The 17,398-nt window shown below is 42.9% G+C and overlaps 1 protein-coding gene across 4 annotated transcripts in view; it reads left to right on the top strand.

Annotated features, from left to right (window-relative positions):
- Positions 1–14,505, top strand: part of abhd13 (abhydrolase domain containing 13) — a 69,738-nt gene extending 55,233 nt beyond the window's left edge. For 2 of the 4 annotated variants that reach the window (XM_070891440.1, XM_070891439.1), the window contains exon 2: positions 12,970–14,505. In XM_070891440.1, coding sequence (XP_070747541.1) covers positions 13,009–14,022 — 1,014 coding nt within the window. In that variant the 5' untranslated portion in view covers positions 12,970–13,008 and the 3' untranslated portion in view covers positions 14,023–14,505. Of the gene's footprint in view, positions 1–12,964 lie in introns of all 4 variants that reach the window. The other 2 variants (XM_070891438.1, XM_070891437.1) reach the window with 1 other exon arrangement.
- The last annotated feature ends 2,893 nt before the right edge of the window (positions 14,506–17,398 follow it).

Below are 17,398 nucleotides of genomic sequence, written 5' to 3'. Positions count from 1 at the left end.
GTCTTGTTACTACATTAAAGGCACTATATAAATGCAAGTTACTGTTGCCTCAGTGCCCGTAGATTAGGGAGGGAGTAATTGGACAGGATTCTGTCTTGTGTGCCTATTCCCTAACCCTGATAGAAGAAAGACTTGGATTTATATAGCATCTTTCATGACAACCGGACATCTTAAAGCGCTTTACAGCCAATTAAGTACTTTTGGAGTATAGTCACTGTTGCAATGTAGGAAACGTGGCGGCCAATTTGCACACAAGCAAGCTCCCACAAATATCAATGTGATAATGATCAGATAACATAATGAAAAAAGTATATGTTGATTGAGGGATAAATATTGGCCAGGACACCTGGGATAACGCCCCTGCTCTTCTTCAAAATAATGCCATGGGATCTTTTACGTCCACTTGAGAAAGCAGCCGGAGCCTAAATTTAACATCTCGTCCAAAAGGCGGCACCTCTGACAGTGCAGCACTCCCTCAGCACTGCACTGGAGTGTCAGTCTAGATTTTTTTTTGTGCTCAAGTTCCTGGAGTGGGACTTGAACCCGCAACCTTCTGACTCCAAGGCGAGAGTGCGACCCACTGAGCTGCGGCTGATACTGATGATACATTTTTATGGACATCTGATAAGAACACACCACGCTTGCATGCTATGCCTGCCTTCTGAGTCAGCACACACTGTTCCGGCTGCCATGTGAAGAATTGGCACATCGGAGAGTGACTAATGCCAGTGGAATTGTACAGGAGCAGGGAGCTAATGCCTTCACAATATGAGGAGGGGAGAAGCTTGGCAGAAAATGGAGAGGAAAAAAGAGCCTAAAGATTTTAGGATAAGGTCCATGTCGGGACCAACAACGTCGGAAAGATCAGGGAAGAGGTCCTGCTAATCCGGAGCTAGGTGCTAAATTTAAAAAAAACAGGACCTCGAGGATAATAATCTCGGAATTATTATCCAAGCTACATACTAATTGATATAGGGAGAAATAGATTAAGAAAGTACATAGCTGACTGAAGAATCTGGCAAAGTGGGGTTGCATTTCATGGGATACTGGCAGCAGAACTGGGACAGGAAGGAGCTGTTCTGCTGGGATGGGCTGCACCTGAACCAGGCTCGCACCAAAGCCCAAGTTGAAAGGATAAATAGGGCTGTAGAAAAGATATTAAACCAATGAAGGACGGGATGGGGCAGGCTCAGGCAGAAATAATAATAAAAGTGAAAATAGCCTAGTGATAAGAAGGGATAAGAGCAAAGTCCAGGTATTAAAAGTAAAATAAATACTTCAGGTTCAGAAAAAAAATATAAGAAATAACAAAATACAACAGGAGTGTTATAAAACAGGAAATTGTGATAAGTTTTAAAAAAACAGGAAGTATGATAAGTTTTAAAAAGTGAGAAAAACAGCATCAGGGCAAAAGGGTAGGTTAGAGTCTGTTGCCAAATTACGAGTTCTATAAGCAAATGCACCCTGCATCAGAAATAAAATAAACAAATTTAGAAGCGCAAAATCCCCCTTAAAGGTTACGATGTAGTGGCGATCACTGAAACCTGGCTCCAAACTAGGCATGACTGGGAGATAAATATTCCACAGTATAAGGTCTTTATAAAGGACAGAAAAATTGGAAAAGGAGTAGCAATATTGATAATGGACACAAATACTACATTAAAAAAATGGGATATCAGTAAGGGTGAGCAGACAGTAGAAACACTCTGGGTAGAATTGAGGAATAGGAAAAGATGCAAGACATTGGTGGGAGGTAGTAAAATATGTAAGACATTGATGGGAGTTATCTAGAGACCCTCTGATAAGTGATAAAGTAGTGGATGCATAAACATGAAGATCAGAGAAGCCTGTTGCAAAAACTGAGTGGTTCTAATCATGCAGCACAGAAAGAGGCCAGTCGGCCCATCGTACCTGTGCCGGCTTTTTGAAAGTGCTATTCAATTTGTCCCACTCTCCTGTTCTTTCCCCGTAGGACTCAAATGTTTTTCCTTTTTAAGAATATATCCACTTCCCTTTTCAAAGTTACTATTGATACATCAGTAGTCTCCTTTGTATATTGAGACGCATGGAATAGTCTCAGTGGTACAAAAACTGCATGCACAGTCAATTCAGGCTTTTACGGTTGGCACCATTTTTATGGTTAGACAAGTCTCTTTGTGTGGGCCAAGGTAAGGCGAGCTTTCCTTTCAAACCCGTTGTAATGAAACCACTTTGGCGCACGTTCTGTAATGAACATCATCACTAGCACAGAGATAGATCTGCTGACTAGGGGGAAGAAAACTAAATGGTGGAAATTAATAAAAGTGAAGTTGCTGGTAATGGAATGCAGTACGATTGTCTAATGTTTCGACTTGGATCCTTCCATTTAGGTATCTGGGAAATAAATATTGCTGCTTTTATGTTGCTTTTTTGCTGGTTCGTGACGTATGGTTCTCCTGCAGCAGGTGGCAACCTTCAGGTTAGCTTGCCAAGTACACTTTAGACGAGCCACCTAAATACTACAATGCTGTTGAATGAGCACGAACGACCATGCAAATGTATGTTGCCCAGATAAGATCTGCGGAGAGGCGAGGAGAAGTGGTGGGGGAATGTGGGAGCACGGTCCCACATTTCTGAATTCTTTGCTTCAGCACGCGGTCTGAAGTTTGGATTAAGAAAACAGGAAGATTGGTTTGGATTAAGAAAACGGGAAGATTGGAAGTTTTGGATCGAAAGAGACTGTTAGACAATGTGGTGTCTTCAGCCATTGAAATGAGTAACTGGTCATTGTATGTTAAATATTTGATTGGACCTTTGTTACTATTTAATGACATCTGTAGATTAAACAAGCAATGCGCGGCCTCCGGCCTGCGAGCACCATCAAAGCAGGCCGGGGAGTGGAAGGCGCAGCATGGCGGCATACCACTCCAGGGAGCAGCACGTGCTGCAGCAGGAGAGCAACGGCAGTGAAAAGGGAAGTCACCAAGGTCCAGGTCGGTGATTGCAGCGTGGGCAGGTACAGCAGGCGGGGCGAAGGAGCGGCGAGAGATTGTAGAGTGATGTGATTGGGGCCCAGGAGAGGCGTGAGTTCGGGGCCCAGAAGAGGCGAGGGCCCAGCGGCAGCACGGGCCAGCCCACAATGCGATATGTGAGCGCACTAAGTCCGTGCAGCAGAGCTGGTCTCCACTCATCTTGGTTAATCCTTGCTACTGGACCAAGACCTAGCTCTGTCAAGCCCGTGTGGTGGCTGGTGTGCAAAGGTCACCACACATTAAAAAAAATTAAAGCACAGGCATCTTCCACCCTTCAAGATTTAGTTCGGGACCTGGAATTTTAGGTCCATCATTGAAGCACCTGTGAATTTTTGACGTGGAAGCAAGTCATCCTCGATTCGAGGGACCGCCAATGAAATACTAAGGCCAGCTATTGGGGAGACCCAGTTTAATTTTTTTTTAAATGGTATCCCAGCTACCAGCCTTGGTGGATCCAACACATTTACCTTGCAGTTGCTGTTGGCTACACACGAGCCACATGTCAGAAGCCGGCAGCAACTAAAAAAGCAAGAAACCAATATGAAAGCAGCTTCTTGGACTGAACCAAGTGCGGGTGGGGGGGTCGGGAGTTCAACAGATAATAGTCAAAGAAATCAAAACAGATATTGCATGAAATACACTGATCCCTCATGAAAAGAAAGTCAGGTTAATGTTTTGGCTGCTGAACCTTCATCGGAACTCAAAGATGGACGAACCACTTCATAGGACTAAACAACCAAATGGCGGGAAGCAACAGCAGGGTGGAAGTGAAGTCAGCCTCTTGCAGAGGAATAGTTAATAAATTGACCACCAAAACCATTGTTTGTTTGAATCGGGCAATAAAAAGGCAAAATAATTAAACACTGAAAATAGTTGATGATGCACACAAAATGGAGATGAAGCAAACGAGAGAAATTAGAGAAAATCACTCCCACTCTGAACTTTATATTCACGGCCATGTGCTTCTTTGATGGACGGATAGGCCTAGTCTGGGCACTCGTGTCCTTTGCGATATTGTTGGCTATTTGTGAAAGGGTTGGGGTGGAGGAAAGAGGGTGCTGCCTTTGTCACTAAAAGATTTATGGCGATGAGGTCAGGTGGATAAAGTCGCTCAAGGCCCTGTTTACTTTTCCAATTATCTTGTGCCATCCACCTCTGCCATTACTGGTGATTTTAATTTTAATTCAAGCCGCTGACCTTCACTGTGGATATCTGAACGGAATATATGGAATTAAGGACAGTAAGGTAAACGGGATATATGAAAATGTATAAGCCATGGAAGAATAGCTGGGAGAATGTCAGATTGCAAATAGTGCAACATCAGCATAGCTAACAGTCTTTCTCAAGGTTTCAAGTCACTAATCCTGCCAATAATATCTAATTGTAACATGAAATACATCTGCAGAATTGCAAGGTCTCAGTTAATAGTCACACCATTCGATTGAAACATTTAGAGGCAATGCTTGAGCTTTCAAGAAGAACATCTCATATAGATTGACTAATGAGTGGCTGAGTTAGACTGTCAATCCATTTGTATTTTGTTATCTGATTTCAAAACTGTATAACTGTTAACGCTTTACGATGTAACTTCACCTATCCGTAAGGAGTGTGTACGCTCTATCCAGAGAGTATATCTTCTGTCTGATAGGTCTTACTGGCCGGTAATAAAGACTGCTTTGTTCAAAGCACAAGAGGTATTCGACTCAGTAATTTTACTGAACCAGATTGAGGTAAAAGAATCCAGGAATTTACATTACTGGTGATTTTAATTTTAATTCAAGCCGCCGACCTTCACCATGTTGGAGTTTGGCATGGAGATAAGTGGGAAGTTCTGTTTCCGAAATGGAGGACGGGACCTGGAATTTTAGTCCAGTCTGACCGAGTGTGCACAAAACAAGCCTGTAGTGAGCACTGCGCGTGTAGTTCCTGGTTTGTTACCTTTTAAGCAAATGGTTGATGGGGTGGAGCAGACCTTGGGCAGCAAATGGGCACATAATGTAAATTTGGATAAAAACAGAAAATGCTGGAAGTACTTAGCAGGTCAGGCAGCATCTGTGAAGAGAGAAACAAAAGTTAAGGTTTCAGGTCGATTACCTTTCATCAGAACTGGAATATTATCTCTGTTTTTCTCTCCACAGATACTGCCTGACCTGCTGAGCATTTCCAACATTTTCTGTTTTTCTTTCAGATTTCCAACATTCATGGTTTTCTGCTTATGCAAATTTATAGCTTAATAAATTCTTCTTTACGTTTGGTGTACTAGAACTATTACTTAATTTTTTTTATACAGAAAAATACGTGTAGTGTTTTATGGGATGTGGGAGGCGGTATTTTTATAACACTGGGAGGGTGGCAGTGGTGGGGGGGCTTCAAGCAAAAAGGTTGCGAACCCATGATCTAGATCACTCTCAACTTTCTAATAAAACTAGGTGTGTGGACTGGACTTAGCTTGAATCTGGCTGATGGTTTCTGTTTGCCATAATACAAATCACAAAGTAGCTTGAAGTTGAATCACGAGAGTTAACATAAGTCCTCACCTGAAATTATTGTAAACCACGGCTCAGCAAGCATCCTACCAAACATAATAGGTGTGTCATCATTACTGAATAGTATTCTCACTCTTCAGATCTGAGAGTCAGATGGAGATGGTGTAGATGTCTGTATTTACAGTATTAGTGCTATATTCATATGTTCCAACAATGCATAGAAACATCCTTGCATTGAGATGTTGAATGTGTTGACACTGCTATGTTCTTTTCCATTTCCTCAGCGGTAATTTTCTACAACTTTGGGTTTTGCCAAGCAAATGTGGTATAATGCAATTTTAGGGTTCAGATAAAACTATAGCTGAAGGAAGCAAGAGGAGAGAAAGGTACCAGTGTCAAAAGTTACATTTTTGTGCGTGGCAATTCTATGTACAATAAGTGTTGTTTTTAATACTTAAGTGGAAATTATAAGATATTTACTCGTTTTGGAAAAGCAGCTTCTCATTTTGGAAAGTTACATCATTCCCTACCCAAAATAAAGGAAAATGTAATGTCTAACCCAGAGTTTTGCTTTCTGATTTGCAGGACACATGAAATGTGTGATTCAAGAATGTTCCCTTTCCTGTGGGAGATACCACCATAACTGACAAGTTACTAGGGAAAAACGACAGTGAAGTAAAAATGTATAAGTTGTATTGCTGGAGTGTCCATACTCCTGTGGGCCATGTGCAGGCAACTCTGGGAACTCAGTTTTGTTTCAATAATGTGAGCCTGGAGATTTGGAAAGGACTGTTACAAGTGCTGTTGCCTCATTTGTGCATAAATCCTAAATTATAACAATTGAGGGTCTAGAAATTCGGCAGGCTTGCGTCCATTTAGCACCATGCGAAGCTGAAAAAATAATTTTTTTTGGCGCTAAACAAGTCGCACAAAATTTAGCGCCCGGGTGGAAAATTCGGCAGCAGTTTTGCGCCGGCGCTAAAAATTACCGCCAGCCTGTTTATTTTGCCGTTTTTATGACAGCGCAGCGTTGCACAGTGATTGATATGATATCGCCAGGGGTGGAAAATTGGCCGATATCAGCATTTTTATGGCTGGTCCAAAAACACGGCCAGAAAAATCAAGTCTTGCCAGGTCAGATCCAGGGAGCACTAGGCGCTAACAACGCCATCTTGAAAAACAGAGCAGAAGTTCATTGCATAAAAGGATTTGGAGGGAAGGCTGCGTTTTACACAGTGAGCTTTATGTTACTTCATAGTTCATTTTTAAGGATATTTAAAGACATTTAAAATAATGTGGCCTATAATATCTCTGCCATTATTGCTGGGTGCTTTTTCTATACAGCATCAAGCTGGAAGAAGGCTTATTGCAGAGCATTTTGAGCATAACCGAAGAGTTCGTAGACGTATGGGAAGGAGACCTTACACCCACGAGTTTACAGGGAATAGCGCTCAAACCTGCATCTGTCTGAGGCACAGTGCTTTCGAAGGCTGCGCTTCCGAAAAGAGGTGGACACAGAGATATGCCAGCTCATAAAGGCAGACCTACAGCCTACCAAAGCCAACAGGACTGTACTGCCCGTCGAGGTGAAGGTGACTGCGGCATTTGCCCGAAAGGAAAGCATTAGCAGGGGACATATGCTCCATCTCGCAGCACGCTTCACATTGCTGCATTCATAACACAGGATAGACTTTATAAAGTTCCCAATGACTAAGGAGGCACAGAATAAGAGGGCTGTAGGTTTTGCACGAATTGCGGCTTCCCCAAGGTTCAGGCTGCCATTAACTGTATGCACATCGCCCTGCGAGCACCTTTTGGAGGATCCAGAGGTTTACTGAAACCGAAAGGGATTCCACTCTCTGTACATACAGATCGTCTGCGTCCATACTCAGCACATCATGACAGTAAATGCCCAATTTCCAGGGAGAATTCATGATGCTTTCATCTTGTAGCTGACGCTCGAGCAGGTATGAGACACTGCTCTCATGAATTCATGGAGAGCAGTGTCTCATACCTGCTCGAGCGTCAGCTACAAGGCCAGAGCTGAATGCTGGGGGACAAAGGTTGCGGCCTCGTCACCTGGCTCATGACCCCCCTCAGACACAAGCCAAGCATCGCTATAATGACAGCCATATAGCCATACACAACATCGTTGAAAAGACAATTGAAAAAAAAGTTCAAGCAGTGCTCCCGATGCCTGGACCACTCTGGAGGCTCCCTGCAATACTCCCCTCAGCAGGTTGCCAAGTTCATTGTGGTGTGTTGCATGCTACACAACTTAGCCATCATGAGGAGACAGGATTTGCCACTGAGGACTGCAGGACCACCTCAGGAGAGAAGGGAGTGCCGGGGTTGAGGAGGAGGACGAGGATCCTGACAATGAACCCACGGAGGCGTGGAGCTTTCGCTACTGCAAAAGTCTTGCGTTAGCAGTTCATAATTCGTCGCTTTGCTTGAACAGTGAATGGCATGTTTGACCGTTGCCTGCTCACTCGTTCCCACCATGTTGATTATTCCCCCTCTTATTCTGCAGATGAGACACTACACAGGAATGGTTAAGATGAGCAAAAGAACGCAATAACTTGAATAAGATTTATTAAACATTGTAAACATAATTTGGAAATTGGAATGAAAGTTATTAAAAGTTCACAATGTTAGTAAATTAACAGAATTGGGAAATTTTGAAAACTTTTATAAATTAGCAACAACAACAAAACAATGAAAGAACAACCCCTGCACCCAACATCTTTTACCTGCGACCCCTTTTCCTCTGTCCCCCCCCCCTCCCCCCTCACGCCATGACCATACCCAAGGTGGTACCAAGATGTCAATTATTAATTATTAATATTAAGGATGTCATAGCAGCGCATTTGGAAAGAGGTGACATGATAGGTCCAAGTCAGCATGGATTTGTGAAAGGGAAATCATGCTTGACAAATCTTCTGGAATTTTTTGAGGATGTTTCCAGTAGAGTGGACAAGGGAGAACCAGTTGATGTGGTATATTTGGACTTTCAGAAGGCTTTCGACAAGGTCCCACACACGAGATTAATGTGCAAAGTTAAAGCACATGGAATTGGGGGTAGTGTGCTGACGTGGATTGAGAACTGGTTGTCAGACAGGAAGCAAAGAGTAGGAGTAAATGGGTACTTTTCAGAATGGCATGCGGTGACTAGTGGGGTACCGCAAGGTTCTGTGCTGGGGCCCCAGCTGTTTACATTGTACATCAATGATTTGGACGAGGGGATTAAATGTAGTATCTCCAAATTTGTGGATGACACTAAGTTGGGTGGCAGTGTGAGCTGTGAGGAGGATGCTATGAGGCTGCAGAGCGACTTGGATAGGTTAGGTGAGTGGGCAAATGCATGGCAGATGAAGTATAATGTGGATAAATGTGAGTTTATTCACTTTGGTGGTAAAAACAGAGAGACAGACTATTATCTGAATGGTGACAGATCAGGAAAAGGGGAGGTGCAACGAGACCTGGGTGTCATGGTACATAAGTCATTGAAGGTTGGCATGCAGGTACAGCAGGCGGTTAAGAAAGCAAATGGCATGTTGGCCTTCATAGCGAGGGGATTTGAATACAGGGGCAGGGAGGTGTTGCTACAGTTGTACAGGGCCTTGGTAAGGCCACACCTGGAGTATTGTGTACAGTTTTGGTCTCCTAACCTGAGGAAGGACATTCTTGCTATTAATGGAGTGCAGCGAAGGTTCACCAGACTGATTCCCGGGATGGCGGAACTGACCTATCAAGAAAGACTGGATCAACTGGGCTTGTATTCACTGGAGTTCAGAAGAATGAGAGGGGACCTCATAGAAACGTTTAAAATTCTGATGGGTTTAGACAGGTTAGATGCAGGAAGAATGTTCCCAATGTTAGGGAAGTCCAGAACCAGGGGTCACAGTCTAAGGATAAGGGGTAAGCCATTTAGGACCGAGATGAGGAAAAACTTCTTCACCCAGAGAGTGGTGAACCTGTGGAATTCTCTACCACAGAAAGTTGTTGAGGCCAATTCACTAAATATATTCAAAAGGGAGTTAGATGTTGTCCTTACTAGGGGGATCAAGGGGTATGACGAGAAAGCAGGAATGGGGTACTGAAGTTGCATGTTCAGCCATGAACTTACTGAATGGCGGTGCAGGCTAGAAGGGCCGAATGGCCTACTCCTGCACCTATTTTCTATGTTGTGCAGCAACACGGCCACAGTCCTGCTCTAAAAGGAGGATAGACATTGGCATGTGTGGATCCCTTAGAGAAACTTGGTATGGAAGGCCCGGCTTCTGAGTTGCGAGCCTCTTTTTCGACCTCACTACTCGCAGGTGATGTGGGTCTGGGTGCTGTGACACTGGGGACTACAGTGCCAAATGTTAAGACCATCAATTGGAAATGGTCATTGACAGCAGCGACAATCTGAGACATGCCCTCCCTCGTGTCCTCCAATGATCCTGCAATGCTTGTGGGAAAAGCTCCCAAGACCTCCAGGAACTGTTGGCTGAGCTCAATGCTCTCCCTAGACAGTCCCACCATGTCTAGGTGTGCGTCTGCTTGTCTGTTAACAGACCGGCTTTGCCGACTCACCGTCCGGAGAGACGGGATTCAATCCTGGGAGTGCGTGGCTGCACGCCAATGGACCCGGGGCCTCGGATTGGCCAAAGCCTGAGAATGTGGCTTCCTGGTCAGAGCTACTGGCCGCAGCTGAAAGAGATGTCGATTGCATCATCCCCCATCCCCCACCCCCCCCCCCCCCCGGAATAGTTTCCTAGTTTCCTCCTCCCTTGGAGGTTCCTCATCCTCTGTCTTTGTGGTCCCCCTCCTGCACCCCCACACGATGGGCTGAGGTGGAAGCTCCCATTGGTGGATTTGGCACCTCCTCATCTGGAAATAGAAAATAACAGACGAGTGGTTAGCAGCAGGGGAGGGGACAGGGTGACGTGAGGAAGGTCACATGACACAGGCTCATTTGAAGGGCTGGTGCTACTGCATTATATGTAGCCTACAGACATTGCATGGCATTGCACCAACCCTAGCATACAGACACTGCATAACATTGCCCCAACGCAGCCAGGGATTTTGCAGGACTTGTCATCTGTTTTGAACAGAGGGGATCAGCACCCCCATGGGTAGTTGACCTCCCTGAGGCACCGATCAGATCTGCCACGCGCTCCTCCAGGTCTGTTAACGGCAATATCTGGGGTGAATCACCGACTGTGCGCCGCTGCTCCCAGCGGTTATGCAACAACTTTCCCTGCAAAGGTGACAATTGGGATGGTTACCAGAAGGTCCTTCTGCTCTTATGGCATACACAGATAGCCATCAAAGCATTTATACCATATAGTGTATATTTAATACAGTCCTCTGTTTAATGGCCCTGGTAATTGCACGTAGTTCATGAACACATCGAAGTGCAGAAACATCTTTTAAGATGTCAAAAAGCAGTCTTACTAATGTGTAACGATCATGGCAAATAAGGTGTAACACGAAGCCTACGTGTCAGATTTACAAATTAAATAATGAACAAGTGCATGAATAAAAATATGACTTACTCTGACAATGGTCATTGAACTTTTTCCGACATTGTTGATGATTCCTCTTAGTATTATTGACTAAGGAAACCTCCTCAGCCACGCTGGTCCACAGACACCGTCCCACAGCTGGGAGGGGTTTACCAGCACCTCTGCTATTAAATTCCCCCCATCTGGTTTGCACAGATGCATTCAGGGTCTCGTTTGCTTTATAGCTATACTTTTGGGCTCTCTGCCTGCTTCCATCGTGGCTGCTTGGTTGTGAAAAATACCTGATTCAACCCTGGATTTACTGCGCATGCGCCCTAACAGCTGACCAGAATCGTGGTAAGAAGAAAAAAATCGGGGGCGGTGGGGGGGAGAAAGGATTTGCGCAGGTGCAGGAGGTCCGTTTTTCTCTCAAATTTCAGCTGCGACGCACAAATTCACTCGTGCAAAGCCTGATTTAGTGCTATCGCCACCCCGGCTAAAAAAATAACTCCACGATTATCACCCAAAAACTGCCGAAATTGCTAATTCCCGAATTTCTAACCCCAGGTCTGTTAGCATCAGCCACACAATGCTTGCAAATTAATGGGAACATCCATGATCTGCACCTAACTGGTTTACAAGGACAGAAAGCTTATAAACGCTTCTGTCACTGAAGGCAAGGAGTTTATACAGGTTGAACCTTTCTTATCCGGGACTCCCTTATTCGGCACCACCCCTTGTCTGGCACCATTCCCAGGTGGCGCATGCGCCGACACTTCTCGGGGTCCGCCGACACTTCTCGGGGCCTGTCGGCCCATCACCACTTCTCGGGGCCCGTTTGGGCCATCGACCTCCTCTCCTATCTTCTCTTCCCCCCCCCCCCCACAAGACCTTGAGTAACCTCCTCTCTCTTTCTTCCCGTCTCACCCTGGGCCGCCTTCTCCCGGGGCCGATGACCCCCCCTATCCAGCAAAATCCCTCATTCGGCACAGGCGAGGTCCCAGGGGTGCCAGATAAGGGAGGTGCAAACTGTACATTGAAAATATTGTATCTGAAGACTGCACCTGGTTTCTTTCTACTCTGCCCTTCGCTTAAGTCAGACGTAAACTTCTGAATGACACGAACTTGTAAATACAATGCATTTATTATTGAAATGTTAGGACCCCCTCAGTATCATTATGGAGTTGCAAGTCTTCTCAAGTCTGCCCTCAGAATGCTTGACATCCTGGAATGTGATATTCCTCATAATGGAGCACTTATTTCAAGTGCTTTTTAAAATGTACCTTGATTTCTCTGTGGTTCAGGCTATGATTATTTGCAGTGAGATTGCAGGCCAAGCCTGGCCTGGGCTCAGGCTGCAGCCTCTGGGGAAGAGCCAGGGCTCATCAGTCGGCATCTCGTGCCCAAACCATGAAATCTCAATGATAAATAAGCCTATGGAGATTAACCACTTAAACCCTAGCGTCAGTCACTGTCTGCACTGCCCTTTGGCCCCTCGGTTCCCCCGCTCACCCACAGCCTCAGGCCGAGCCCAGCACTGCTGATCCTTGGCCTCGGATTGGTGCCCTAAGCCTGACCCCGGATTGGGCAAGAAATTGGAGTCGAGGTAGAAGATCAGCCATGATATTGCATGGCGGAGCAGCTCGAAGGGTCATATTGCCTACTCCTGCTCCTAATTCTTATGCTTATTATGCAGCAGCAGGTTTTCAGTTTAAATTGCTATTTGTGTATGTTTTTATTTCTGAGCATTCCCTGACTTTTTCCTCATGGGAAAATATACATTTGTACTCCTTTTCATGCTGGTAATATAGAGACTTCAGTATGTAGCATCCTCTGCATTCTGGGAACTCTTAACAATATTTACCAGCTATAAATTGATGTTAGCGTGTTCTCAGTCTTTCAAAGGATGATTGTGTAGCAAACATTGAAGGTGATAAACTGTCTGATTCTTCTGTGTTTTTTTTGTTTCTAGAACAGATGTACATAAAACATTAGTGACTCTGGGGAAAAAAGACTATGATGGAAAAAACATGGAAGTCGTGGACATATGCCAGGAGATGGCTGATTGCCCTGGTCTCGTGGTCCTGGAGTTTATGCCGAATTTCTCTGCTAGCTTTGATTTTAACCTTTCACCTATATGGGGGCATTCTTTTGCTTCTCTTGATACTTGCATCAGTAGCAGGTATATTGTACAAATTCCAAGATGTGCTCCTCTACTTTCCAGAGCAACCACCCTCGTCACGTTTGTACATTCCTGTGCCTACTGGGATCCCACATGAAAACCTCTTTGTTAAAACCAAAGATGGAATCCGACTTAATTTGATTCTGTTGAGGTACACTGGAGATAATGCGCCATATTCACCAACCATAATTTATTTTCATGGGAATGCAGGTAATATTGGTCACAGGATACAAAATGCTCTGCTGATGATGGTCAATCTGAAAGTTAATGTTTTACTTGTAGATTACAGAGGTTACGGAAGGAGTGAAGGGGAACCGAGTGAAAATGGCCTTTACTTGGATTCGGAGGCTGTACTGGACTATGTCATGACTAGACCAGATCTTGATAAAACAAAAGTAATTTTATTTGGCCGCTCCTTAGGCGGAGCAGTGGCTATTCACCTGGCCTCGGAGAATCCGCACCGGATTTTTGCAATAATTGTTGAGAACACATTCCTCAGCATCCCGCACATGGCCAGCACTTTATTCTCCTTCTTTCCCATGAGGTATCTTCCACTCTGGTGCTACAAGAACAAATTTCTGTCCTACAACAAGATTGCACAATGCAGAATGCCTTCTCTTTTGATTTCTGGATTGTCAGACCAGTTAATTCCACCAGTCATGATGAAGCAACTGTGCGAACTGTCTACATCACGGACTAAGAGACTGGTCATTTTTCCAGATGGAACTCACAATGACACTTGGCAATGCCAGGGCTATTTTGCTGCTCTTGAACAATTTATCAAAGAGTTATTAAAAAATAATTCACATGAAGAAATAAAAACCACATCTAATGTCACAATAATATAACTCTTTTTCTGTACATGATGTAACTTTTAAATGTGTAAGTACACAAAAGCTGAACATTAACTTGGAAAGTCCTTATTTGCTACTTTATCACCAATTGTAGAACATTTTTACCTGTTTCAATGCATGAGAAATGTAAACTGATGTTTCATGAAGAGCTTTGTTGATCTGATCAGCTCAGTTGTTCAATACTGTAATGTAAAATAATTTCCTTTTTGTGAGCACTATATGTAGCTAACCATTAATTTAATTATTTTCCCCTTCTGAATTCATGTTTTTTAATTTTCTGTAAATGATACATTTTGAAACTGGAAGTCTCATTACATATGTCAGAATTGTCTTTCCTTCGCTTTCAGTTTTAGAAAATAATTGCACATGGACCATGAGCTGTTATATTCAACAGGCCAGTTTATCCTGATTGTCAAAGGTTATTGCATTTCAGGACATTGCTTTGCCAAAATAAAAAAATTATGCGCCACTTGAAAATATTACATAAATGATTATGCATTTTGAAATCTTATATTTCCTTAACTATTTCACTAACTTTTACCTTACGAATGAATGGTTTGAGCTCTATTCTGCGTCCTGTGCTTTGCACCTCATTCAGAATCTTATCTGGAGCTGTAATTAAATGTACCTAGCAGATGTTAATAGTCTGAATGTCAATTTATTTTAAAATTTTGAATAGGCTAAATTGATGTAGATTCTGTGGAACCAAATCGACAGGCCACTGATCCAATTTTAAAAAAAAATATGACCTGTGAGAAACAGTTTATGCGTAAATTCTAATTTTGGCACTAAATACTATTTTCTGTAATAACTATTGTAAGGCTTATCCACTGAGAGTACTTACAGATAGTTTAATATAGTTTTTAATCCATACATTCGTTTCAACTTTTGAACTTAATCTGACATTTACAAAGTGTCATTTTTTTCTTGTTCCTCTGATTCCACAAATTTCCTGCCTCAATCATCTAGTTTACTTGCCTAACTTCCTGCTCCAAAATCTTACAATGGCCAAAAAGGGCTTTATTATATAGAACCAAAATACTAAGTGCTGTACTGTTTTTATTTTTTTTAAGCTGCAGTGAAACTCTCAACCCTCTTTAAAAATATTAAAGTCACAAACATAAGAGTTGAAAACTACTGCTCCACACAACAGATTCCAGGACAGTATTGCATAACCAAATAGCATATTCTGAATGCATCACATCTGGGACTGTTTTTTTTTAAAAAGGAAATCTGCCTTCTATTTTGTCTACCAATTCCAGTAAAATGAAGAGCCCTTGCACAGAAATATCGTAATCTGTAGAGTTTCTCAATAAAAAAAAAACAACTGCAGAGTGGGAATATCAGCTAGAGCTTTGATAATGCATGATAATTGTCAAATTTTTCCACTCTTTTCTTTTTAGGGTTGAGGTTCTTGATGTTGCTGTTAGCAAGTAAATACTTGGGGTGGAAATTTGGTTTGAGGCTAATTAGGGCACTAATGGCGGTGGAACGGTATATTTTGCGCCGGGAAATGGTTTGCGTCTGCAGCCACAAAATTCAGCAGCTGGGCTCTGAGTGTGGAGCGGAACACTAAAGGAGGTATTTCTCAGTGCACCTGGTTGGCTGAGCAACTGAAAATAAGTTGCTAAAGAGCCAGCCTCGGAGCACCCCAAGAGCAGCTTCCCTTGGGGGGGGGGGGGGGGGGAAATCTATAAAAATAACACACAAAACATTCCCAATACCTTGCGCACCCCACATAAATTTAAATCACAAAAATAAAAAAACAATCACACTTGTCTCATTGCTTCCCTCACTTCGGATCACCCGCTTTCCCAGGCGGTCCCACTAGGAAGTGCTACAGGGCCAGCGCAAAACAAAAATCATTGCGCTGTCGAAACCGGGGGCATTGTACGACGCTCCCGGGCGGTACTGTTCAGCACCATCGGCACACTGAATGTGCCGAGCAGCACGAATGCCGGCATTCGCGGCTCTGACTCCTTTAGCGCCCCTGTTCCAATCATTTCATGGAGCGCTAAGCCACCGAATTTCTACCTTGAACTTTGTGTCTTTGAAATCAAGATCATAATACAATGAGTCTCCACGAGCAGTGATGAACTTCCCTGATAAGGGAAGTGGTGATGTGGAATGTGCGTTTGGTGCTGGCTGATGAAAGTGACTAAAACAAGGCACTCATTTTTGTTGGAATAAATGTGTTCAAAAAGTGCATCACATTTTTCTTGCATCTGCATTTTGTTGTAATAACTCAGTGAAACTGATGGCCATCAACCTTTAAATGATTGGAGATAGAAGCCTTCTGAGATGCTGCATTTTTACTGGGAGTTAAAAGTTTAACCTCCATTGTGCAATAATGTCCTTCAACTTTGATCAGTTTAACAACAGTATTGTGGAAAAGTAATTTAAGGCCACTTCAGCTATTTATAATGGCTATTCCCATTGAAAATGAGTTGGTACCTTGTTATGATCACATATTTCGTCACTTATTATACCAGGAGTATAGCTAAATTTAAATGTGATTGCTTATTATATGCAGTGCAGGATGCAAAAAACAGATCTTGCTTTGAAAATTTCAGAAGCTGTTTTCTATAGTTCTGCAAAATAGCATTTTATCCAAATAGATATTTGACTCAACTAATGCTCATAACTATTCTGGAAGACTTTAGGATGCCCAGTTGCAGACTTATCAGGCGTATCCCTCTTTGTCTCAGTTCTTCCAAAATATTTGATTGAAACTACAATTCCCTAGTCTCTAAAGTGCACAGAAAATTGTTGGTCATGGCAACAACAAATGTTTAGTGTGGTATGGAACTGAAACAATGGGATTATTTGTGAAGATTAACAAAGCCTGATACTTCTGCTTTTACATATCTAATTCTTGGTACAGTAAGGCTACATGTGTTCTAAAATTTTCTGATCCTGTATATTCATGAAATAAACTTTCTTTGCATTTTAGTCTTAAATTAGTGTATTTTATTTTTCAAAAGTCTTGTTTTATCACTACTCTGATCTTGATGACCAAAACAGTTTTAGTCATCAAGATGTAAAAAATACTCGAGCCCTGAAGGTAATGTAGAGAACAGTCACAAGACTGATTTTGACTGTCAAAGGATTGAGTTATATGGAAAAATTACAGAAACTTGGGCTCTTTAATCACATATAACTAATGTAGAAAAGGTAAATGTGGAGTATGACTTCAAAAGTAAACATTGCTTCGTAGGCAGTTACAAGTTTAAACGAGTGAAAGGCAAATTTAGGACTGATGCCAAAGTTCTTAATCACACTTTGTATCATCACTTGGGATTAACTTCCAAGTAAAATACCACAGGCAAAAACCTGAGAATTATTTAAGAATCAGCTGTGTGCTACAATA

The sequence above is a fragment of the Pristiophorus japonicus genome, chromosome 10 (genome assembly GCF_044704955.1).
Source record: "Pristiophorus japonicus isolate sPriJap1 chromosome 10, sPriJap1.hap1, whole genome shotgun sequence".
NCBI lineage: Eukaryota > Metazoa > Chordata > Chondrichthyes > Pristiophoridae > Pristiophorus > Pristiophorus japonicus.
This window is presented reverse-complemented; position numbering and strand designations above follow the sequence as displayed.